Source organism: Choloepus didactylus, chromosome 3, assembly GCF_015220235.1.
Source record: "Choloepus didactylus isolate mChoDid1 chromosome 3, mChoDid1.pri, whole genome shotgun sequence".
In the NCBI taxonomy this organism is placed as follows: Eukaryota; Metazoa; Chordata; class Mammalia; order Pilosa; family Megalonychidae; genus Choloepus; species Choloepus didactylus.
Window position 1 is genome coordinate 103,527,515 of NC_051309.1, and position 26,321 is coordinate 103,553,835.

Consider the following 26,321-nt stretch of genomic DNA (forward strand, 5'->3'; position numbering starts at 1 on the left):
TTCATGTGTTGCTTCCTCTGTCATTCAGTGATGATGTGTCCTTTTCTCGAGTCAGTGCCAGAAAATCTGGGAGAGCTCACAGCACAAAATTTCTACATGAACTGGAAACAGTAGACGGAAATTTAATTGTGTATCATCATTGTATTTCCACTGCTTAAGTACAGAGAGGGAACATGTAGAAGGAAAACACTTTATATATATACTTGTTGAATATGTGAAGAATAAATATTTTGCATTTTTACTAACTTTGTAACTCTTGCCCATTTCCAAACTCGCCAGACCTTAATGTCCTCATGTAGAGTTTGGAGATGATACTAACTACCTTAGTGTCCTCTGTGGGGATCAAGTAAACAATCTTTGTGAACTTTGCATCTCCAGCATAGAACAAGGCTATCACATTATCTGGGCAATATTTACAAAGATTCCTTAAACCTCAAATGCATTCATGCAAGCCTAAAATTTCATCTTCATTATTTTAAAAATATTATTTTCCTCAAGAGAAATTTGCCTGTATGTCTTTGCACATATCTGCAGAATCTCCTGAGAAAGCCATGGAATCTTTTAGGATCTAAGGATGTGATAGAAACACCATGCCCAAGGTAAGATACAGAAGAGGGCAAGGAAAACTGAAGATGTGGCCAATAGTAGGTTGTCAAATTGGGGTGAAGGCCTTGCCTTTTCTCTCAGAGTTTCTTCCCGAGTTTCTCTGTATTAGTCAAATGTGCTACCCTAGTTTTCTTCTAGGGGGCAGCAGTGTCCTGGATTTTACCAACGTTCCTCCCTCTCTTTAAAGCTAGTTCAGTGACTCTTAGGTCTTCAAGTAAACAAAAGTCAAAACAAGTAACTGTGCTGATGTTAGACATGGGTAATAGTCTACCCATAGTCATTAGAAGGAAGGGCTATTGGAGGGCATTTATGAACAAAACATCACAAAATGGCAAAATTAATAGGAAATCATTTCACAGCAGACTACACACAGAAAAGAGAAACCCTTTTTTCATTATTGAATATAAAGAGTCAATTTTTAGCTATCATATTTAATATAATACATTATTACTCTTAAAATCAAGGATTTGATAAAGTGTATTTACATAAAGAATAAAAGTTGGCCTGGGTTTTAAAGTATATGTATATTAAAATCTTCTGCTTGAAACAGTTTCCCAAGGATTGGAAATAATAACTTTTGGAGGAACACAAATAGTCTTAACTCTGCCTTATACTTCCCTGAATTTTTTCTGGTTTATCAGAAATATTTATTAAATTATTTGTATTTTGAATGGGGCTTATAATTTAAAAAACATTCATTGTACTGAGCAGCAATCAGTTCACAACGCTTACCCTAGCGCTTTACTTAATAGAGACACTAAGTCAGAGTAAATATTGACACCAAACTATATACGAAATTGTATTTCTTATCTCAGATACATTTAAATCTTTTGGAAAGTTTTCTTTTATAGTTTTGTGTTATGATCCCTTTCATTAATATCTGCTAAGCCCTGGTCCTAAACTCCAGGCATAGGGGCTTAGATACTATGAGCAGTGAGCATGAGGTTTACCTTGCAGGAGAAAAATGGTGGTTCCATTAGTTGCTACTAAAAATTAACCCATGAGGCTTTTCCTTTCCTTATACCATCATAAGTGGAGTGAGGGGTACTCCCACTTTACCACTCATTTCCAATCAATTCCTCGCCTGATGATAATTTATCCTGAATTTTTATTTATTGATATTTCAAAATTACGGTGGGATGAGATGAAAAAAATCCTGTCTCTGGAATAACTGTTCTGGAACAACTTTGCTTATTATAACAATAAAGTTATTGTTCTGTTCTGGAAATAACTCCAAACTGTTCTGGAATAACTTTGTTTATTATAACAATAGAGTGGAACCTTGCTTGATTGTCATATTTGTAGAATATGTGGTACTGACATTTTCTCTTTGCTCCAAGTGAGATAAAGTAATAGATCAAATGGGAAAAATTCTTCCCACAATCATTGGCTCTCTTTACCATGCATAGCTTGGTATATATATAACTCTTAATTTTTGCACTGAGTTCTTATTCATCACTCTTAATTGCCAAGTCTTAAAGCTATGAAAAAAAGCACATACATTACCACTAATCATATAATGAGATCTGATATTATTTATCTGAAATTTAATAGCTTTCTTCACTTAACATTTGGTGAAAAGTGCAATTATTACTGGAAAAATTTAAGTATCCTTCAAACATGCTAGTTGCTTTCCCGCTCCCCCCCCACATTGCCTTGTCTCTTATTATTAAAAAAATATTTATATGATACTGATAAAATGGGGTGACATTTGAAGATAAATTTAGGAATGCCCCTGTAGTATCAACCATCAGGCATGAAATGTGAAATTCTGTCACACTGACATGAATGACTGCTACTATAATCACTAGCTATTCTTTTATTAGGTTTTTTATTAATTAAGTATAAAGTCTGCCATTGGCCTTATAAAAGTGCTCATCTGTTTTCCTTTAATTTCAAATAGATTAAAAGTGAGATTTGACATTAATTAAAAACTTAGAATTTATGGGGAGTTTTAATTGCAAATAACATTTCAATAGTGAGCATATAGTTGACTTCTTAGTTCCGTTGGGTAATAAACAGGGTATTGAATAATGAGAAGACATAGAATTAATCATTTGAGAAAAGAACACAATCATTGGCTCCCTTTACCATTCATAGCTTGGAATCCAGTCTAGCTGGTGGCCAGTAAGAGGACAGGTTCAGTAGGTCATGATCTTGGGGGGTTTTAAACATTTACACTGAAGCCTGGAGACTTCACTTTTACTTTGAATATGTGGAAGGGTTTGGTAAAATAGCAATTAAAAGTCCAAAAAATAATCATCAGTATTAATCAGTTTAATTGAAATACTTTGACATCTTACTATGCAAATATGATTTCAGTTGTCTATCCTTAAGTTGAATTTAAGATATATAGGGTAACTGATATCGAAGAGGCCCCTTGAAGTTTCACATTTTATATTTTTAATCTTAACCAGAGCCTGTTGCAATAAAGGCTCATCTTCTGCTGGAAGCTGTAGGACAAGTATTTTCTTATTAGCATCTTTGTATGTGCTCCTCTGGCATGAGTATGGTTAGCTTTGTCACACTGGGCTTTTAAGCAGAGCTCTATCTTTGCAGCCCAGGCTACATGTGACAGGATTAAATTGGCACACTTTACTGTATATTGCTTGTGTTCCTGGCAGCGCTAGTCTGGCTGATACCTCTGAGAGGAGGCTCAGCTGTCACTCAGTGACCCATTAACACTACTGTTCCATCCTGCCGTGTCATTTTTTTTTTCATTCTCATGGAGATAATGCTCCCTGGAGATCTCCAATACCTGCAGGAATGAAAGAGAACAGCAGAGACAGGCTAACTATCAAAGAGGGAGCAAACAACACAGCAAGACCATGAATTCCAGCAGCAGGATTTTAAATTGAGTGAATAGATGAGGCCCATTATAATGGCTGGGTTGGGAAAGTAGGGGGAGGATCCAGTTTTAAGAGGTATAACTTTTTAACAAGCTACTTTTCTCCTGCCTGATGAGTATCAAAAGTGTCCAAAATAACATTTGCAACTAGATATAGATAAGGCAGCTGCTTTGAACTTGTAATAGGGAAATTTATCATTTATAGATAGGCTGTGGGTATAAAGGAGGAATGCTTTAAAGTGAATTGATCAATACTCTAAATAGAACAGAATTCCTGGTTAGGATTGGCTTATTGGGCTTCCAAAATCACCTTCCTAGTAAAAGCACGAAAGAGGAAAATGATATGGTATCTCCTTAAGCCTTAGACCTAGGGCCTTTTTAGTCCAATGACTAAACTATGACTAGTGACTTAAGCAAACTCTATTGTTATTTTTTCAATCCAAACTACATATTGTGTGGTGTGTCACTTCATAGAAAGTAATGCTTTCCAATGGTTACTAAATAAATAAGCATTATAAGAACATGCTTCTCAGCTTCTGGGACTAAGGTTGGTCTGATATATGCTGATATAAAAGCAGAAAATAAAGCCAGCTGAGTCTTGAAGACATTTTTAAATATAGTAAGAGATGAAAAAATTAATATAAATTTATCAGCAAATAGGGAGAAAACTGGATAGGGTTCAGGATTGTAAAAAAGTGGAAGGAAAGGTGCCATATCACACATTTTTTACTGCAATCTGCAGCTGGACCCAGCTTCCATTTTCCCCATATCAGGCAAAGCTTATTATTGGGTTTAGACTGTTATTATCAGCCTGGGGTTCCAGCAATCCCTAGTTGAGACAGGTGCTAGAAGCAATAGGATAAATGTAGAACATTTTTCTGGAGCAACAACTTTTCCTTAAAAAAAATAGTTTTTGCTTTTTTATTTCCTAATGTTGACTATTTCAACTATAAATAATTCAAAACTTTATCTTTACAATAAAATGCTATAACAAGGAGTAGGATATAATATCCATACATATTTTTAAAATAAAAACCAAGATTTTAAAGAAATATTGGTAAGAATATCGGAGCCCTAACCTCCCAGAACTGTTGCGTCCCTTAGGGTTTGAGTTTGTTTCTCTTTTCCATTAGATACACTTGGGGGAAAAGTTTGAGAAGCATTGCCAGAAGTTAGCAGGGAAAGACAGATTATTACGGTTAGCTATGATGCTAGTGTTAGTTAGAATGGGAATGTAGTTCAGCCAAGTCTTGCAGCGAAAGAAGTAACCTTTATTCTTAATTTTACGGTTGAAAGGTTCTTTAAACTTCAATTCGTCCAGGTTGCGGGACTCGCAGCCCGACCAGACGCAGTGTGTGGCGCTGCAGCTGTAGCGCCAGCCCCCTGCGTTCCGGGCCGGAAGGAGACGCGCCGACCGGAAGGAGACGCGCCGACCGCGCGGCAGACCGTTTGGGCTGTTGCACGTCGCCGCTGCGGCCGCAAGTAGCGCTCGGTGCTCCATGAAGAAAATGCTCGCTGCTGCAGTCTCTCGTGTGTTGTCGAGGGCATCCCAGAAGCCTGCTAGCAGAGTGCAGGTGGCAGCCTGTAACTATTCAAATGATGCTACTTTTGAAATCAAGAAATGTGATCTTCATCGGTTAGAAGAAGGCCCTCCTAACACAACAGTGCTCACCAGGGAGGAAGGGCTCAAATACTACAGGATGATGCAGACTGTTCGCCGAATGGAATTAAAAGCAGATCAACTGTATAAACAGAAATTTATTCGTGGATTCTGTCACTTGTGTGATGGTCAGGAAGCTTGTTGTGTGGGTCTTGAGGCAGGCATAAACCCCACGGATCACGTCATCACATCCTATCGGGCTCACGGCTTAAGCTACACTCGTGGAGTTCCTGTCCGAGGAATTCTTGCAGAGCTTACAGGAAGAAAAGGAGGTTGTGCTAAAGGAAAAGGAGGATCAATGCATATGTATGGCAAGAACTTCTACGGGGGCAATGGCATTGTCGGAGCCCAGGTCCCCCTGGGAGCCGGTATTGCTCTGGCCTGTAAGTATAAGGGAAAAGATGAGATCTGTTTGACTTTATATGGCGATGGTGCTGCTAACCAGGGTCAGCTATTTGAAGCTTACAATATGGCAGCTTTGTGGAAATTACCTTGTGTTTTCATCTGTGAGAATAACCGCTATGGAATGGGAACATCTGCTGAGAGAGCAGCAGCCAACACTGAGTACTACAAGAGAAGCAGTTTTATTCCTGGGCTGAGGGTAGATGGAATGGATGTTCTATGTGTCCGGGAGGCAGTAAAGTTTGCAGCTGCCTATTGTAGATCTGGAAAGGGGCCTATACTGATGGAGCTGCAGACTTATCGCTATCATGGACACAGTATGAGTGATCCTGGAATCAGTTATCGTTCCCGAGAAGAAATTCAGGAAGTAAGAAGTAAGAATGACCCTATTAAGCTTCTCAAAGACAGAATAGTGAATAGCAAGCTTGCCAGTGTTGAAGAATTAAAGGAAATTGATGCGGAAGTGAGGAAAGAAATTGAGGATGCCACTCAGTTTGCTACAAGTGATCCCGAACCACCTTTGGAAGAATTAGGTCATCATATCTACAGCAGTAATACGCCTTTTGAAGTTCGTGGTGCAAATCAGTGGATCAAGTATAAGTCGATAAGTTAAAGGGAGACTGTGTAAATTTATTATTAGGCCTTCTATGAAACATTCAGGGTCATCTTTAAACACTGTGTTCTCAACTTTTATGTTAAGGAGGAATAAAACTCATAATACAAAAGTCTTGTAAACTTTAATTAAAGAAGATTAATTAGCATGTATATTCAATTAAAGGGATATTAATTACATCCAGCTGTACATTGTTCCATTAAAGATGCTATATAGTTAATCATTTAATATGAATATCTTATTTTACATTTATAGGAATCTAAAATAATTCTATTTAGTTTAATTTTATACTATTTAACAATTACTTTTACTAAAAGAAAAAAAAAACACACTTCTTTGATTCCTGCTCCACTATGCCATAGGTGTGTGTGTGTGTGTGGGTGTGTGTGAGAATAATTTCACTATTCTGTTGTTGAAAGGTGTTTTTAAGTTATAACAAGGTGTCAGTACTCCTACTGCTAAGTCATTTACAATAGTTTATTTTAATTAAGCAATAACTAATACAGCTTAGTACAATAGTGTGTGCATACACAAACATCAATATGCAATACTGGTGATAAAGCCAACTAACTCTGGCCATCATTTGTCTAAAAAATCAGGATATTTTATTGTAGCAGAGCAGGGGAGGAGGGATAAGGAATTCCTTTTTCATATTGCACTGTCTCACAATATTATTAGTGTACCAATTCACATATTAGAAAACCTAATAGGTCATAATGGTTATAAGAATTTCACTGTTGCAACAAATGCTAGAATATCTTGCATAAAGAAGAGTCTCCAATATCTTAAGAATCTTTATGATACTCTAAAAAGGTAAGGATTGTGTGCATATGTGTGGAATGGAATGAGAAATGAAGGAAGTGAAAATAAGTAAAGGGAATACTGACAAAGATACATTAGAAATATATTTATTTGAAAAATTCATCTAAACCTCACTTAGTGTACAAAAAGCAGAGCAGATATTAGTGAGGTTTAACCTTATTTGTGAAAAAGCTATTTTTTGAGATGTCATATACCATAATTCAGCCTTTTAAAAGTGTATAATTTTGTAGTTTTTAGTAGATTTACAAGATTGTACAACCATCACAATGGTCTAATTCCAGAATATTTTCATCACCCCATTTTAACCCTCTTCATCCCCTGGCAACCAGAAATCTACTGTCTCTGGAATTGTCCATTCCAGGCATTTCATGTACATGGAATCATTATGTGGTCCATTGTGACTGACTTCTTTCACTTAGCATAATTTTCAAGTTTCATCCATGTTATAGCATGTATCAGTGCTTTATTCCCTTTTATGGTTGAATAGTACTGCATTTGTTTATCCATTCATCTGGTCATAGACATTTGGGTTGTTTCCACTTTTTGGATATTATGAATAATAAAAGCTGGTTTTGATGAGAAAAAGCTCAGTCTTTTTCCTTGTAAGCCCAAGACAGTAGAAATGTTAAAGGAACTAGGCCAAGAAAATGCAATATTATCTCTTATGATATAATCCCTTTCAATTAGACAAATCAAATTTAAGGCAAGTGTTTAAATACTTTCAGTCTGAGTATCTGTCAGTCTATAGAACCTATTTTTCCAATTGGATTTTGATTTCTGACAAACTTAATTTTAGACCAGTTTTAGATTTACAGAAAAAAAAAAAAATGAGATAGTATAGAGACTTTCCATATATCCTGCACCCAAATTCCCCTATTTTTTAAGATATTAGTATGTGGGCAGGAAAAGGTCAATTTAGTAGTTCTGGATAGCTCAAACCCTGCACATTCCAAAGAAAGGCTTGTTGGGAGATAACCTCTGAGCTCTGGAATATTCTGCCTTATATTGTTTTTGTATGCCTGAGGTCTTGGGCCATGCTGTATCAGTTTGGCCAGATAAGTTTATGTTAATAATGTGATTTGTGGTGAGCACCTGATTTCCTACTGGAAGAGGTTGGGGTCTGAGTAGCTGAGATCAGTCACATCGGTGTTGTATGCCTTTGTGAATGACTGCCAATAAAAACCCTGGACATCAAGGCACCAAGGCCTTGGTGAGCTTTCCTGGTGGGCAACGCTTAGCACAATTGTCACACACAGCTGCTGGAAGAACGAAGAGCCTCCCATCAAACTCCACTGTTAGAGGCACCTGGAAGCTTGCAACTGGCTTCTCCTAGACTTTTCCATAGGTCTTTTCCCTTTTCTGATTTTGATCTGTATCCTTTAATTGCAATAAAACATAACCATGAATATAAATAACAAAAATTAATCCAATTTCTTAATTATACAGAATAAAATATTACATGAGCAAGGTGGTCCAGAGATCTTAAATGGCTAATTCATGCTCACACAGTAACTGAAAGTAATAGCTATTAATCATAGCTGCTATTCTCTTTTACTAGAATGATTTTGAAAGCAAGCAATTATGCTTAGCACATTATATACATTATCCCACTTAATGTTTGTAATATCCACAAAATAAAGGCATAATATTCATTTTGCAAAAGAGAAATTAAGACTCAGTGAGCTTGAGTTGCTCTGCCCAACAAAAAACAGCATCAGTACTGTGCCAAGTTCAGTGACTTGAGAAATGGGCAGTTTCTGCTTTATGTCTCTTGGAGTACTCTCTCAGGGAGTCATTCTCCATTTTAGAAGTTCAAATGCACTGAGACCTACCCACCTCCCTCATCATGCTAGAGAGGCCCAGGACAGGCATTGTGGTCACCAGTCCCCGCTGAGCCCACCTACCAGTTTAAGCTGCCAAGGCAAGAGACATGTGAATGAAGCCATCTTGTACCCTTCAAACAAGCCCAAAGCCCATGAGTAATCTCAGAAAATGTCTTGCAGAATAGAAGAATCACCCACCCCAAACTCTGCCCAAATTCCCAATACACAAAATCATAAGATAAATTGTTTTATGGTTGCTTTTAAGACTCTTGTCAAGGTGTTTTGTTGCATAGCAATAGAAACTTGGGTTTGATGTGGCCGAAATGTGAAATAAATTGTTTAGTCAAAGCCAGGGATCTAAGGAGACTAGACAAAAGTAGTAAAACAAGCCCTAGGGATGTATCCCTACATAGGTTCACACTTTAGAAGTAGCAAGGGGAAGGGACAAGTGTCCAGTAGTAGTAAGAGCATACAAACAAAATAACTGTTAGACACATATAGTTCTACCATGAGTTTGGTTTTCAGATTAAGATACCTATTATACTGAGTTTTGATATAGTTAAATATTGAGAACAATAGGTCTAGATACACATTGCAGATTATGCTTGCACTTTTACTGACTGAGATTTGTCTGTATTCAAGATGGAAGTTTTCCCTTGACTGTTGAGTATCAGGCCTTGAAGAGTCAAAGCCAACATTTAGAAAACCAAGGCAGTGGGTGAGCAAGTCATTGGGAGTTCACAATGTTTGTACCTTGTCTCCCTGAGTAGAAAAGTAGGATCCAGGCTGTCAAAAGTTTGCAATTAGCAGGTCCTGAGAGACAACACTGCAATAAAGTAGAGTACAGACAAATTGGTGACCATATTCAAAAGAGGGTAACAACCAGAGATGAGACTAATTCAAAGACCAGGAGAATGAGGTAGAAATTAACCACAAAGAAAGCAAAGGAAACCAGGAGTAGTAGGTTGGCATATTCATGACCTTTGTGTCATCATGGAAGTCTATCCCTGGGATAAATTGAATCAGTAGCATCTCATGTATTGGCAGGCACTTTAGAACATACTGCTTCCTGCACAGCATCACTTGGTCTCAAAACAACCATGCCTTTATGTGGCAGGGAAACAAAGTCTGAATCTTGGTGTTGTTTAAATCTGGGCTCAAAACATACACCTGTCATCTGTAAGAAATGGTACCTTGGGAAGGTGACTTAACTCTCTTATCTCCATTTCTTCATCTGTAGGAAGGTTAAACTATATGAATGTTATAAAAGTTGAATGTAGAAGCAGAGTAACATTATCTTAGTTCCAGGCATTCCCAATGTGATCACTATTTGAAATTTTTGGCCCATAGGAAGATGGAACTCTTCATTGAGAAAAAGTTAAAAATTTGGAAAAGACTACACCACCCCAACGAAAAGCAAGAAAAAAATTCTGAAGTGTGTTATTTAGATTGGTTAGTATATGGATTGCAGTGGTCTGAAAAAAAAGAGAGCAGCAAGAGAATAACATTTTCTCAAACTCAGCCATACTTATTTTTTCATGACCTTCTCACTTTTCTTTGATGACACTTTTTTATTTATTTATTTGTTGTGAAGTGTAACATGTACAGAAAGGTGCTAACTTTCAAAGTACAATTTACTAAGTAGTTATAGAGCAAATTTCAAAGAATGTTATGGGTTACAGTTCCACAATTTCAGTTATTTCCTTATTGGGAAATATAACATATATACAAAAATGTGATAACTTTCAAAGTACAATTTAACAAGTAGCTATAGAGCAAATTTAAAGCATGTTATGGGTTACAGTTCCACCATGTCACTTATTTCCTTCTAGCTATTCTAGTACCCCAGAAACAAACAAACAAAAATTATGTAGAGATTCAATATTCATAATCCTTTGTTAAATCCTATTTGTTGCTACGCCTCTCTCTTGTTTGATCACCTTCTCAATCTTCAGGGATATCTGGGCAGTGACCACCCAAATGGTTCATACTGAAAAGGGGTGTTGACATTATGGGGAAGGGGGATGCATCTGGTTGATGTTCTTGGAAAGGCTGTTGCCTCTGGGTTTGAGGACTAATCTGGCATAGGAACACTCTGGAGAATTTAAGTTTTTGTAAAGTAAACCATTGACCATACTCATGTAGATATTGTGCAGATACTACTTTTGAAGAATCAGGGATGAGGAATACAGATTTTGTCATTCTACTGAAATCTTAATATAGATGACAATAGATGATATAATACCAGAAATTTCTTCAAAATTAGCCCACCCTTCCTGTTTTAGATTCTCTTTATAGAATGCTTGCAAGCAATATTAATTTTAAAAGTTCTGACCAGGCTTAAACCAAAAATCAAATAAAAACTCTCCATTCAGTTGGTATTATAATTATTTCACATTGACTTAATTCATGTCTATTTGATTCATGAGGCTGATCTATATAGCACAGAGCAAAGATGAGCAGCCTCTATACTGGAATTTGAAAGAGAGATGGAAATTTTCTGTTTAGGTTACGTACAGAAAAGAAAAATCAAATTAGGAAACACTGAAGACTTCAGCAACAAAGACAGTTCATACCATACTTTCCCTTTTGACAGGACAATAAATACTCAAACTGAATAATTTGCCAAAAGAAAAAGAGCCCAGTCAAACCTCATGACCTTTAGAACAATAAGCAGTGTTCAATTATCCACAAATGTTCTATTGAAAGGCAGATTTCCAGGCTGCAGTGATACTTCAACAGTTGTGTTAGAATTATTAAAGTGGGAGAACACTGTCTTTATAGTTTCTATGTCCTGCTATACTTTATGCTACCTTCTTTCTGAAAAAATTTGCTACCGCATGAAGTAGCACTTGGCCAAAAATAAAAATACAAGAGAAAGCAATTATTTTAATAATGTCTCTGGCAAGTGTGAGCTATTAGATTTCACTGGAACACTATCTATGCATGACCTACAGCGATACTGTCACTTTAGAAAGTATATGGTTTACTACTATTAGAGAATCAGATTATATGCCAACAGCACCCAGAGAATTTCTCCATCACCATCAACATGGGCTGCAGGAGAGCAAAGTGAGCAGCTCATCATTTCCTTGGGGGTGTATCTAAGTTCCAAAAATTGGGGACTTTTTTCCCTCACTGATACCTCATAAAATCCTATAGCTTCCCTAAGACAAAAGCCCATAGAGTTAATGTGTGGAGTTTTAGATATTCTAGTACTGAAGCACTAGAGTTTACTACCAATACAAAAGCACATTATGAGCTCAGCTCTTGTGGAGGCAACATCATTCCTGTGATTTTAATTTCTCTTAAAAAGTCCTTTTTTCAGGTCCTTGTGATATTCTTCTTAACCATCTGTGTTCTCCTTTCTGAACCGTTGAGATTAGAACTAAGAGCTATACGTAAATGAAACTGTGACAGGTCCAGAGATAGTGAAAAGACAGTTTTACCATTCGATGTTGACTGTTTCCTTATTTATTCACTTACTTGTACCTACAGGGATAAAAACAGCTGAATTCTTCACAGAGTATAACCAACTAAACTCTCAAATATACCTGTGGTCAGATGTACCCGATGTTGAAAGCTCTCCCTTCTGGCTGTGTGTCCTTGGGTGAATCACTTCCTTTCTGAGTCACTCTTCATTCTTCCATAAAAGAGAAAAAGGAGGGATAATCACACTTAACTTGTAGTGTGTGAAGATTGTAAAAGCATGTATAAAGTACTTACTAGTGGTTGGTACATCATAAATACTTCACACAGTAGTTATATTTTCCCTTCTCCTTCTCTTCTTCTTTATCTCTTGTCTTATGAGAAAACCTTGACATTTCTAACATATCTTTACGAGAAAACGTTCCCTTTGTCTCTTATCTTTCATAAACATCATTTAGATTTTGAATCCTTCATTCCAAAAGCTTAGTCATGATTTTACATCTGATAATTTCAGAAACTCACTAAGCATTACTCATTGCATTATATAGATCATCAGCAGAAAATTTAAATGCCACTTGATCAGCAAATTTAGTTTACCACATGTAGTGTATGCACTATGAGTTACTTGGATGGTAGTGTGCCTATCCTGATTATCTAAACTTATTATCTACCTCAAACTGCCTCATTTCTAATAACCCTATTGCATTATATTCTGTAAATATTAGCGTGAAACCTAACACTTGTCATAAAGATTTCATTAGCTTAAAACCTTTCAGTTTTCTAAAATGTTAAGAACCTTATATATTCAGTAATTTAGAAAGAAATTTAACATATGCACAATAAAATTTACATGTATGTGTTTCCTTAGAGAATAAATTTGCTGAAAGTTTTCATTTCATAATAAGGACTTTATTTTGGTGTTAATCAGAAATATTAAGGAGCAGGTGGCAACATTCTGCTGTGTTGAAGGAGCAGCAAAGCAAACACTATTAACATTATTCATAAACTTCCTATCGTAAACAGCATTAACTACTTACTATTCACCATAAGGTTATAAAAAGTGTATTAGAGCTTCAAAATCAATGACATGTTGCCCTCTACCCAATGCTGCTCTTTGGCAAGAAGAGATGAAGACACTCCTAAAACTCAGCATGCCATTTTTTAATTCACACTTAAATTTCCACTTGAGGAGGCAAGCCAAAACAAACTAGTCCTCCCTGAGATGCACCCTGGGAATAAATGCCCTCCCAACTTTAATAATTATCTGAGAAGTCTTTTTTTTTCCCACTCCCTTTTGCCATCTGAATAGGGGTTGCTTATTAGGACCTAGTTGTTTTCTACTCAGTATTTGCATAATTTGCAGATGTCAACCGGCTGGCTCTACTCTCTTCCATAGAATCATGCTCTTTGTTTTCTGAGTAGTCTCTTTGCAGCTGTAATTATGGATACACTATGTAAAATTGTTAGAGGAAACAGCTATCAGCATTTGATAGAAAGATTAGATCAAAATATAAATAATATTGCATTTTTTAGTTAATCATATCCTGATTCAAGAATACCTCTTCATTTATAAATTGGCCTATGTTCAGGCTGGTGAAATAATATGTGCATTTAAGAAATCTTTATCTAAACATAGAATAGCTTGAGGATATGTAAACAGCTGTGTATGTCAGTGATTCACTACATACAATTTCAAAGCATGCTACTGTAAATAGGAAGTATATAATTAATTAGTTATCAAAACTTGGTAATAAAAATTGGAAACTATGTCTTGTTTATACCTACAATAGCTTTTCAATGATTGCATGTTTATTTAGATGAAATTTTTTCTTCATTTGACATTCTATGCAATCCAGCTTAACTCTTCAAATATCAAATGTTTTCAATATCATCATTTGTTTTGGCATTTTTTTTGCCCTAGGAGTTCCTAGGAAGTTATCTTTCAGAATAAAGTGATACATAGGACCATAGTACTAAAAGTAAAAAAGACACATTTGAATTACACAGGGATCAAGTGCAGGTAAAATTTACTTCATTTTTCATCTTTATAAAAATTGTAGGTGAGTGTTCTTAGATGTATATGTCCACATTAACAACCATGTGTCACAGCATGGTCTTGTAAATACAGGTACATTATAATGGCCATAAATTCTTAATATAGGACAAGTTTCTTGTACAAGATTCAGAAGTCTTTTAATTCACTTCTTTAAGAAATTGTTTTTCAACATCTGGAAAATTTAGATTTAATTTTGCTATTTTAAAAAAATTGGGTTTCTTATTTGATGGTAAACACATGCAGTCACTTTTGTACTTTCCCTTCTTTCACAAAGATGAGCAAATTCATGCATGATGCAAACACACCCATAACAGTTGCATTTATCTTTCCATGTTATGCACATGTTAAACTTTTATAAATGCAAATTATCCAGAACTCTGGGTTGACACTGGTCCATTGTGATTGAGAAGTATTGGCTTTCTGTGTCTCACCGAGTAAATTATCTTGATTTCTGGTTCTGTGATTGGCTACTTGTGATATCTAAGAACTTTCAGGGCATACATTTGCTATTGTCTCCCTGAATATGTGCAGTATTTGGACCAGGGTATCTGACAAAATAGTAAACATAAATGAGGAAAGTAAAATAATTCCCAGTGACCACATGGCTAAAAAAATGAAGCAGATTTTGACTATATTTTAATTCTGCTTTCCTCAGTTTAACTACAAATGAACCAAAGCCATTAGTAATACATTTTATGTGAGAAACAAATATAGCTAACTTTCTCATTATCCTTGGCACTGAATACATGGTATGTGCTCCATTAATAAGGAGTAAATAAAGGAAATATATAGTTTTACTGAAAGAGGGAAAGAAACTGTATATGTAGGTTAGTTTTAAAATAATGGAGCTTAATGAAAGAAGAAAAAGAGGAAAAACAGACTTTCCCCGTCTGGCTTTTCCTAAAGGGTTCCAAAGAGGAACTGAGGAGAGACTTTTGTCCCTTTCTTTACTGGTAAATGTGCACATGGATTGAAGGTGAAAGGGAGAATTGAAGAAAATACTAAGATTGTTTAATTACCAGCAAAATTATGTTAATAATACCAGCGGTAACCTGGCAAGCCATATGATAGAACTGGAAAATTGTATTGCCTTCTTAGGCATATAGATTTTTGAATGTTCTCTCCCTCCATTTTCAATAATTATCACTAGTTCTGGATGCTATTGATTTAAAATTAGACTTTCCTCCATAGTGATATAAATTATATAAATAAATAATAAATTAATATAAGAATGGATAAATAAAAGGTGGAAAATAGACAAATCACCTGTACCTAAGAAATCAAAATAATGTATGTAGTTTCCCACCTCTCAAGTAAGTGGGGCATAACTCCACATTCCTTAAGCATATGCTGTGCCTAGTGACTTCCTTCAAAAAGCTATAGAATAGGGTACCCTGAATGTGGGTTATGTGGGAACTCTTTATTATCTTCACAATTTTTTGTAAGTGTAAAACTATTCTAACATAAAAAGTTTATTAAAAATAACAAAAACTTTTTTCTTCATTAAAAATAGACTTTTCCATAGAACCCCAAATCTGGATATATATTTTTAGTATCTCTGCATTAATACAGTATTTAATTAATTTAACCAAAAACATTTTTTTATAATGCTATATTGAGACAGAGGAAACGTCATCAGTTTCACAAGGCCTGTTATAAGGATGTGGAGGAAGACGCTGTGCCAGTTTGAATGTATTGTGTCCCCCAAATGCCATTGTCTTTGTAGTTTTGTGGGGCAGACGTTTTGGTGATGGTTGGATTTGCTTGGAATGTGCCCCACCCAGCTGTGGGAAATGATTCTGATGTGATGTTCCCATGGAGGTGTGGCCCTGCCCATTCAGGGTGGGCCTTGACCAGTGGAGCTATATAAATGAGCTAACTCGGAGGGAGAAAACCGAGTGCAGCTGGGAGTGATGTTTTGAAGAGGAGCAAGCTTGCTAGAAAGGAACGTCCTGGGAGAAAGCCATTTTGAGGCCAGAGCTTTGGAGCAGACGCTGGCTGCCTTCCCAGCTAACAGAGGTTTTCCGGACGCCATTGGCCATCCTCCGGTGAAGGTAACCGATTGCTGGTGTGTTACCTTGGACGCTTTGTGGCCTTAAGACTGTAACTGTGTAGTGAAATAAACCCTCATTTTATAAAAGCCTATCCATCTCTGGTGTTTTGCATTCTGCAGCATTAGCAAACTAGGACAGACGCCAACTAACTAGAATTTTATGATGTTAAATGGTTGCATGATAATAAAGCATTAATAAAACTTCATATAAATCGATGCTTACCAGTGCCCAAATTGTTTCCTTGTATTCCATCTATTTTCTGAAGGAATTATGTTAATTTTGGATATGATAATAAGTAAATATGGCCTTCAGCAGTTGATTCAAACTAATATGACTTATGCCTTAATTTGATTTTACTTTTTCTCTGGCTGCAAAAGTATGCAATAGCAGGTATTTTGAACAAATAAAAATAATAAATATTTAAAACATTTTAACTTCTATTTATTAGGCAAGATAAAGTGTTAATGTTTTGCCAAAGCATCAATATTGTGTGAATGTGCTCTCCCTTATTAAATGCAAGTTTAATTATTTTAAAAAGCCTAGACCATTGGATTGCACTGTATAGTTGCTGTGCTGCAAATTGATAAATACCTCAAGGTGCACAATCATAGCTCCTTGTACAGATGATGACTTGGCTAAACTTAGCGGGCATTTTTTTATTAGAATTTTATATTGATTACATATAGTATGGGACCTTTTTAAGTAAATTATCAGGATGGATTTTGAAAATAATATTCTCAGTGAAAACTGAAATGAAAGCAACCCCTAAAAAACTGAATAAATTAGAGTCTAAAAAGCTGAGTGGCATTAATATTGAAAGGCAATTTATTGATGATCAGGTTATGAACACAGAAGAGCATTAAACATGGAACATTAGAAAAATTTGAAAGAAATAATTACAGGTTTTTAATCAAATTCTGTGAAAGCATTTATCATTTCTATCTAAAAGATAAAATTCTAATTCCAAATTCTGGGTGAAAATTTATATCCCTGAGTTTCTTCTTTTTGTGTACATCTCTTGATAAAGAAAAGAACTGAGTTGCAGCATCTTATTTCCAGTTTTGATCCGGGATGAGAGCAGAATGACCTGACATTTACAATACTACAATGGCAATTGCAGCACTGTTAATATATCAATTTAATTAAATTCCTATAGTGATTTATAACATCAAATATCAAATTAAGTTAATTTGCACAAAAATAGACAAAAGATCAATGTAGTGGGCAGGAATACAATGAATTAAATTAAAGTATAACTGCCATCCACTGAAAGAATTGTGTGCTAAGTTAGTTTTTTTTGTAATCTCTTAGAAAAACATCATTTAGGGATGTTAGATAAGAGATCTTAGAAGGTTCCAAAGATTTCCAAAGCCAGGTTCCTTAACTCAGGCCTTTTCTTTCTATGTTGATGAAAAAATATTCCACAATGTAATTTTATATTGTCAAGTGAATATACGTGCAATAAAAAATAGACAACCATTATACATATAACTTGCATTTCAATTAGAAAGGTGAAATGAATGTTCTTTTAAAAAATTCAGATTGTTCTTAAAGCAAAACCGAAAGTATTTTTATTTTATTGTTGAAGGAGGAATCCAAGAACTGTCTGCGTTAAATAAAAATAAATGGAATTCTTATATATTACTAGGTATAATATGAATTGCTTTTCAGTTATGATTTGCCACTAATCTTTACAGTGCTTTTATACAAACTGAGTAATATCACTGAAATCCTATGACATAATAGCAAAGTTATGTGTCAAAGAAAGATTTATATGTCAAAGAGAGAAGAGACGAGCAGTGGCACTGGTGGGATCAAGTTCTCACATCCTCTCATCATCACTTTGAATTAAGTAAGACCATGGAGTTTTAAAGCAATTTGGAAGGGAGGGCACTGGACTTCTTTTTAATAAAGGCAGGTAGGTCTTGAGTAATTAAATGAAGTCAATAAAGTAAATGTCATTCATTTAGTACTCCAAACAGATGGAGTGGGTCCTACTGATTACACGGAATAAGCTAGAGACTTAACAAGGGGTACTTTTATGTGTCTCTTAATAAATAGTATTGTGATTATGTCCTTCTCTCCTTGTGGCTCTAAGCATCTTCATCTGATGCATCTTCATCAAAATAATAAGTTGAATTAGGTATTTACTAAGCTATCTTCTAATTCCAATACGTTATAGTTTTGTGGTAGAGAGACATTGCCTAGCTCATTCACTGTGCTGGTAATCTTAGCTTAGTTATTGCTGGAGTAACGCGTAATTGTTAACTTATACTAAAAAGCATTTTGCTTTGTTGAATCAAACAAAATAAGGAATTGTGTGTGTATTAGTTCTGAAACTTTCCAGCCAGTTAAAAAATATCTGCTGGTTTGTATGACCATGCATCTTAGAAATAGGATTACCAACTATTCCAAGAAAATTTTAGTTGCCACTCTCACCTGCATTAGTAATCTATTAACTTGAACAGCTAAACTGGTGATACTAATGAAATACATTTTCACTGATACTAGGAAAAGAGAACAAATAATTGGAAAATAGAGTCCTATTTCCCTAATGGTAGTGCTGAGTCACATCTTAGTTAAAATTCAGTCCCATTGTGAGTAACAGAAAATCTCAAATTACAGTAGTTTATTCAGGATAGGAATTTATTTCTCCCTCATAAAAAATATCAACAGTCTGTGACTGATATGGTGGCTCTATTACCATTAGGGACTGAAACTCCTGCTATGTTGCTCTACTACCTTTTACGAGTATCTTCTACTTTGTTGTGCAAGATATCTCTACCAGTTCCCAATACCACATCCACATTCCAGTCTTCACAGAAGTAGTGCTTGTATTTATATTTATTTCACTGGTCACATTTAGCTGAAGAAAAGGCTAGCAAATAATATATTTTTGGCAGCCTGTGTACCCAGCTTAAATTCATGGAGTCTATCACTCTGAAGGTGAGAACAGATATTGAGAGACAACTGGTAGACTCTGCCACTAGTCTGATCTTTGGAATGATGCCACCGCGTGTGAAATACGCTCATCTTCCCACCTTAAGGTCTTTTCAGGTTATAGTGAATATCTCTAAACTGAAAGACAAGGTATCATCCCCCAGAGCCCTATATAGGAGTGTAGATTGGTATAACATTGATGTTAAAGGAGCAAGGGAAGAATGTGAAATATCTAGCAATTGTTAGCTCATTAGCAATTTCATAGACTTATCTAAGGTGACTTTCCAATAGTGATTTTTCTGAGTCAGTGATTCTCAAAGTTTCTGGTCTCCGGATCTCTTAGTTTACCAGTTATTGAGGAGAGCAAATAGCTCCTTTTTTTTTTTTTTTTTTTTTAAGTAGGTTATATCTTTCAATATTTGCCTCATTAGAAATTAAATCTGAGAAATTAAAAAAAATGATTAATTTAAAAATAACAAACCTAATGTATATTAAAATAACATATTTTTATGAAAAACAACTATTTTCTAAAACAACAAATAGTGAGGAGAGTTATCGTTTAAATATTTGCAAATCTCTTTAATGTCTGAAATAGGAGACAGCTAGATTCTGTTATCAGTTTCTGCAACCCAAGTATTGCAATGTTGTTGAAGTAGATGAAGAAAATACGGTTTCACACAGATTTGAAGTTAGAAAAAGGATGAATATTTTGGTGACCTTTTCAAAAAATCAAGGATTTCCCATTTTGATACTAAAAAAAAGCTTAATATATGGAAGGTTCTTAATGGTTAAATGTAATGCAGAATTTAAAATTAATTTTTCTTATATAGTTTCATTAAAATATATTTTTGTGTTTTGTGCTTTGAATGGCTTTCTCATTTGGAAAATATTGGTTCCTTGAGTTATTCAGGTTTTCCAAATGTTGACACAGTTTAATACAATATTAAAACATCATGTTTGTTAATATCACCACTGAAAATTCTTTGAGTACTAAGAAGTAGTCAAGTTCATGGTGATGGATAGAGTTTCCCAAAATTCTAATTTTTGCTTGAAAGCTCAGATTTTATCATTGGCAACAAATTGTGTTAGTTGCTTTCAACTGGAGTGACAGACTCACTTTGTCGATTTTAGAAAAAAAGGTGTGCCAAGTATTCAAGTCTGAATAACCATAGTTTCCCTGTCACTCATTCTTCCAAGGAAAAGTGGTGCTTTATGAAGTAACAGGCTAGTTCGGTTTATAAAGTGCTTTTCTTCAAGACAACTACCATACTTGGGTAGGCAATAGAATGCTTTTATGTGTACATCATGTTTCATCATATATAATATAACAAAAACATGTATATAAGAGTGAAGTATTAATCAAATTAATAATATAGAGTGGTTCATCAAGGATGTTGTGAGTGAAACTCTGTGTTGTGTGTATTCTGGTTTGCTAAAGCTGCCAAAATGCAATGTACCAAAAACGGTTTGGCTTTTAAAATGGAGATTTATTAAGTTTCAATTTAAAGTTCTTAGGCCATGAAAATGTCCAAATTAAGGCATCAGCAAGAGGATACCTTCTCTGAAGAAAGGCTGCTGTTCGTCCGTGGTTCCTCTGCCACATTGGGATGGCACATGGCTGGCATCTGCTGATCCTTCTCTCCTGACTTCTGTTCTCTCTAAGCAATCTCCAAAATGTCTCTGGGAGTTTCTCTCTCAGCTTGTCTGGACTTTTACTGTCTTTTATCCTCTTCACCAGGAAATCCAGTCAGGGATTAAGACCCACCTTAAATTGGGTGGATCGCATCTCCACAGAAACAACCTAATCCAAAGGTCCCACCCACAATAGGTTTGTACCCACAAGAATGGATTAAAAGAACAAGGCCTTTTGTGGGGTACATAACAGATTCAAACCAGCACAGTGTGTGTTTTGATTATATGTACATGATGGAGAAAAATAAATAATTATTAGTATAATTTAGTTTCTACTGTTCGATTCTCACTAAAGTGATAGCAGTTTTACCTACCATTTCTTTTGAACCATCAATGCATATGTTCACCCAGTGAAAAAGGCAAATGACATCCTAGTAGTGGATGAAAATCATTTTGACCTCATGAACTGAAAGGATCTTGGGGACATGCAGGAAACCTTGAACCACATGTTGATCAGCACTGTGCTAGGTTAGAGGTTACGTATTTAAATATTTATAGATGCTGCCTGGTTGTATAATTGTTATTCCTGTCAAAATTTTTTGGGTGACTGGTTTTTGATATTCTGGCCAACATTGGTATTAATATAAGTGTAAATCTTTACCTCTCTGATAGATAAGAAAAAATTGTTACTTTAATTAGTTTTTCTTTCAACATATTGTGAAAATATGATTTTTTCATCAATGTCCTTGATGAGGTTAAGTATCTTTCCTTACATATATTGTCCAATATGATACTGGTGCAAAATAGCAGGGATAGATAAACAGTCAATGGGACAGAATGGAGAGTTTATAGAATGAACCAAACTTAATTGAGAATTTAATCTATAAAAAAGATTGTATTTCCTTAATTGGTAATTGGTTGGTGGTGGGGTAAAAAGGTTAATAAGCAATATTGGAATAACTGGCTAGCTATTTGAAAAAAAGGTAGGCTTATAATTTATATAATAAACTTTGAATGGATCAAATGTTAAAAAAATTCAACCCATAAATTAGAAGAAAAGGCTAACATTTTTATTTTATATGTGGAAGGTCTGTTGAAATATAACACAGGAAAACCAGAAGAATTAATGAAAATAAATGATAAACATTACTATGTAGAATTATTTATTTTTCTAAATGGCAAAAAGCAGAAAATAAGTCAAAAGTAAATAGTGAAATGGAATTCAAATATATTTAACATGTACCACAAATAACTAATTCTACTCTTTAATATATTAAGCACTATTATAAATCAGTAAGAAAAAAGCCTCAGGAAAAAAAAAATAGGTGAAGTATATGCATGTAGGATATTCACAAAGATCATAGAAACAATTTTTTATCTATTTTATTCTAAGGAATATTTGAAGCCATCTCGTCCAACTCACTCATTTATAGAAAAGGAAACTGAAATCTAGAGAGGCAGAGAGGCATAGATAAATGTTAAGTCTCCTTACTTCTCACAGAGTGCTTTAATCATTGTAGATCATTTATTCATTTGTTTCTACTAAGTAACTAGGTTACTCAAATCTGATTTTTTTTCAACCGCATATCAATTGAAATGTATGTCAGATATGTATATATGTATAATCAGTCTGTGGCTACTCCATGAAAATGCAGATGGCATAGGATGACCTTTAACTGTTTGTAACTGATATGTTTTCTAAAATAGATTAACAATATTCCATTGGAATCAACACCATCTGCTCTTAATATGCAGGACTATGTATAAGTGCTTAAGAACTCAGACTCCAGTTGGAATATTGGCTCCATAAATAACTGAGTGACCTGAACAATTAATCGAAACCCTGCGGGCCTCAGTTTCCTGATTTATGTGGCATCCTAGTTCCTAAACTTATTGTGAGGATTAATGCATACTTATAAAGAGCTTATGACAAGGCATACATTAAATGCACAATAAATGTTAGCTATTATCATTTTCATCATCATTTATAGATGGGAACACTTCTCCTGGTGATCATTAACAGCTTTCCCTTTTTTTTTGCATTGTTCCACCATGTATTAGGAGCAGATCTTGTCTTGCTCTGCACCACCACAGTAATGATATGCATATAGAATTGATTTCTATACAAAATCTGTAACACAGTTATTTTTATAATGTATTGAGTAGTATATGATGAATGAATTCCAGGTGTGTATTGTCAGTAAAAGATTGAGAAGATTTTGAAAAATGGAAAGTGAATGAATTTATTATGTTAGACTTTTGTTTAAGGACAAACTTAGAAAACCTGGTTTGTTGATGCAAGAGTGAGGAGAGAGGATGGATGATACAAACGGGGACACAAATCAGGTGATTTCATATTCAGATTACGTCTACATGCCCTGAAGTTTGTCTTGCTTATGTTTCTCATTGTGAGGCTACTTTCAACTTGACCTTGCTGTTCTCTGAAAACTCTTCTGGAAACACTACAAAAGTTGAAGGGATTTATCATAAGGCTAGATATGCAGTATTCCAATGTAGCCAGAAATTAAATTGAACTGGAAATCATCTATACATACTAAGGCCAATGCCTGCCCATTCTAAATGGATCACTGGTGTCTTATTGTAATTTCTTAGAGACCTAGTACTGAACTTAGATAGAAAATGATTCTCAGAAGCTAAAAAGGCTTTCAGTTTTCCAGTTTTCTTCCCTTTGTCCTTTATGGTCCTGAGCGCAATCAAATTGTCAGAGGGCTACCTCCCATCACAAGGTTGATGAAAATGGGAATTTGGGTCTATTTATTTCTGAACAGAAAGAGCCACAGGGATGAAAACTTCACCACTCAGTGTTTTAGCAGCATGCAATACACTAAACAATCACCTTTCCTTGCATGAAATTCTTCCCTAAAAATACCCACAAGCCCCAAATGGACTTTCTCCATTTAAGTCAAATTGTTGCTGTCATTGCATCTCTCTTAGTAGCATGCTTTCTGAGTTTCTGTCTAGTATCCTTGCAAATACTTTACAATACAAAATTTGGTGAAATGGAATAATAGATGACCATAAGATCTTCCATACTGAAGCAACGTTTATGACACACTATTCTTTACTTATCCATTCCATTTTTCTTACATACATAGTATTTTAAATTTATTCTTCTTTATGAGTTTTCACATTTCATTTGTCTTTCATTCATTTTTTTACTTGTCTGCATTTTTGTAAATGGCATTATTGACATACAATTTACCTATAATAGAATTAACCAATTTGAAATTATACAGCTCAGTGATTTTTAGTATATTTACAAAGTTGTGCAACAATTAATATAAACGAATTTTAAAACATTTTAATCACCCCTAAAGAAATTCCATGCTGTTTAGCATCAATTCCCCTTTCCTAGACTCTCAACCAACTCCCAGCTCCAGGCAACAATCTGCTCTCTGTCTCTGTAGACTGTCCTATTGTGAACATTTCATATAAATGGAATCATGTGATATGTGGTCTTTCTTGACTGGCTTCTTTTACCTAGCATAATATTTTCAAGGTTAATCCATGGAGTTCCTGGTATCTATACTTCATTCCATTTTATTATCAAATAATATTTAATTGTCTGGATATAATACATTTTGTTTATTCATTCATCAGTTGCTACTAGGTGATCCATTCATGATTATGCTAGGTCTTGCTACTTCCACGTAGCATAGTGTTTTCAGGGTTAATTCATGTTTTACCATGCATCAGTTTGCAATACCTTTTAATTATTGAATAATGTTCCATTGAATATTGAATAATATTCCAAGATATACCACATTTTTTTTATCCATTCATTAGCTGATGGACATTTGAGTTGTTTATAATGTTTCCTATTATGAATAATGCTGCTATGAACATTCATGTTCAAGTTTTGGCATGGATTCAGGTTTTCATTTCTCTTGCATATGATATACCTAGGAACGGGATTGGAGAATCACATTAAATTCCATGGTTAATATTTTGAAAAATCACCATGATGTTTTACAAAGTGGCTTCACCATTTTACATTCCAATTAGCAGAGTATGAGTATTCCTATCTCAAAATCCTCACCAAAATTTATTGTCTGTCCCTGTGATTGTAGATATACAAGAAGTGAAGTGGTAGTATCTCAATGTGGTTTTGATTTTCATCAGTGACTAAGGATGGTGAGGAAGTTTTCATTCATCAGTTTCCCAGCTGCTAAAAGAAATACCATATGTGAGTTGGTTTAAACAAGAGGTATTCATTGGTTTATGGTTTTGAGGCTAGGAGAAGTCTAAAATTAAGGTATCAGCAAGGCAAAGATTTCTCCCTGAAAACTGTGGCATTCCGGGGCTGGCTGCTGGAAAACCTTGGGTCCTCGGTTTTTCTGTCACATGGCAAAGTCTTCTCCTTTCTCTCCTGGGTTCTGTTGACTTCCAGCTTCTTGTTCTTCCCATGACTTTTTTTTTCCTTTATGTCAAATTTCCTTTGATTATAAGGACTTTAGCTCTCTTGGATTAAGTTCCAAATTGATTCAGATTGGGCACACTTTATCTTCAAGGACACTATTTATAATTAGCTTCACACCCACAAGACCAGGGTTGGGGACCTGAACATGACTTTTGTGGGGAACATGATTCAATCCCCAGGAGTCTGCCCTGAGAATCCCCACCTCCCAAAAACAAATTCTTCCCATGTGCAAAATACATTCATCCCATCACAATATCCCAAAATCCATAAGCCATTTTAGAGCAATGCTAAGTACAAAGTCTCATCAAAATAAGTTATGGATTTGGTCTGTTCTGGGGCAAAATTCTTATCTGATGGACCTGAGAAACTTAGAAAACAAGTTATCTGCTTCTAGTACACAATGATGAAACAGGCATAGGATAAACACTCCCATTCCAGAAGGGAGAAATTGGAAGGAAAATAGGAGTCACACATCCCAAACAAGTCTGAAAACCAGTAGGGCAAATTCCATTTGTCAAGGTCTGAGAGCCATCTATAGCTTAATTCTTTGTCCTCTGGACCTGATGGAGCAGCAGCCCCAAGCCTTCCAAGTATTAATGCAATGGCCACTGGGTTGTAGGTCCCACCTTTCTGAGTAGTCAGGCTCTCCACAAACGCTGGGCCACAGACCCCACCCTCTCCAAACACCGGGGTGGTGGCAACTTTTCTGAACAATTGGGCACAAGGCAAGGACTCTCCAAGTACTGGGGTAAATGGGCTGCTCCCTCCAAGCCCAGGGATGGACCTGCTCTTTCCACACATGTGGGTGAGACTGCTCTCTTGGTCCAAGTTCCTTTCAGTTCAGACCTCAGTTTCCATGGTTCTGCCCTTGGCTTCCCTTGTTCTGCTTTGAAAGCGTTCTTCCCTCAATTCATCCCTTCTCTTTCAGGCATTGCTTTTGTTCATACAAATTTCAAAAAAAACTTTGCTGGCTTTGGGTGGAGTTCCATGCAAAA

General features: G+C 35.4%; 1 protein-coding gene across 2 annotated transcripts; it reads left to right on the top strand.

Annotated features, from left to right (window-relative positions):
- The first annotated feature begins 4,953 nt into the window (after nucleotides 1–4,953).
- PDHA2 (pyruvate dehydrogenase E1 subunit alpha 2) lies at nucleotides 4,954–6,129 on the top strand. Of its 2 annotated transcripts, XM_037829015.1 has the most exons (2): nucleotides 4,954–5,466; nucleotides 5,560–6,129. In XM_037829015.1, exons 1-2 carry the CDS (start codon nucleotides 4,954–4,956, stop codon nucleotides 6,127–6,129), a joined length of 1,083 nt encoding a protein of 360 aa, XP_037684943.1. The 2 variants fall into 2 exon arrangements, with proteins under 2 accessions (XP_037684943.1, XP_037684942.1); XM_037829014.1 differs by having other exon boundaries at nucleotides 4,954–6,129.
- The last annotated feature ends 20,192 nt before the right edge of the window (nucleotides 6,130–26,321 follow it).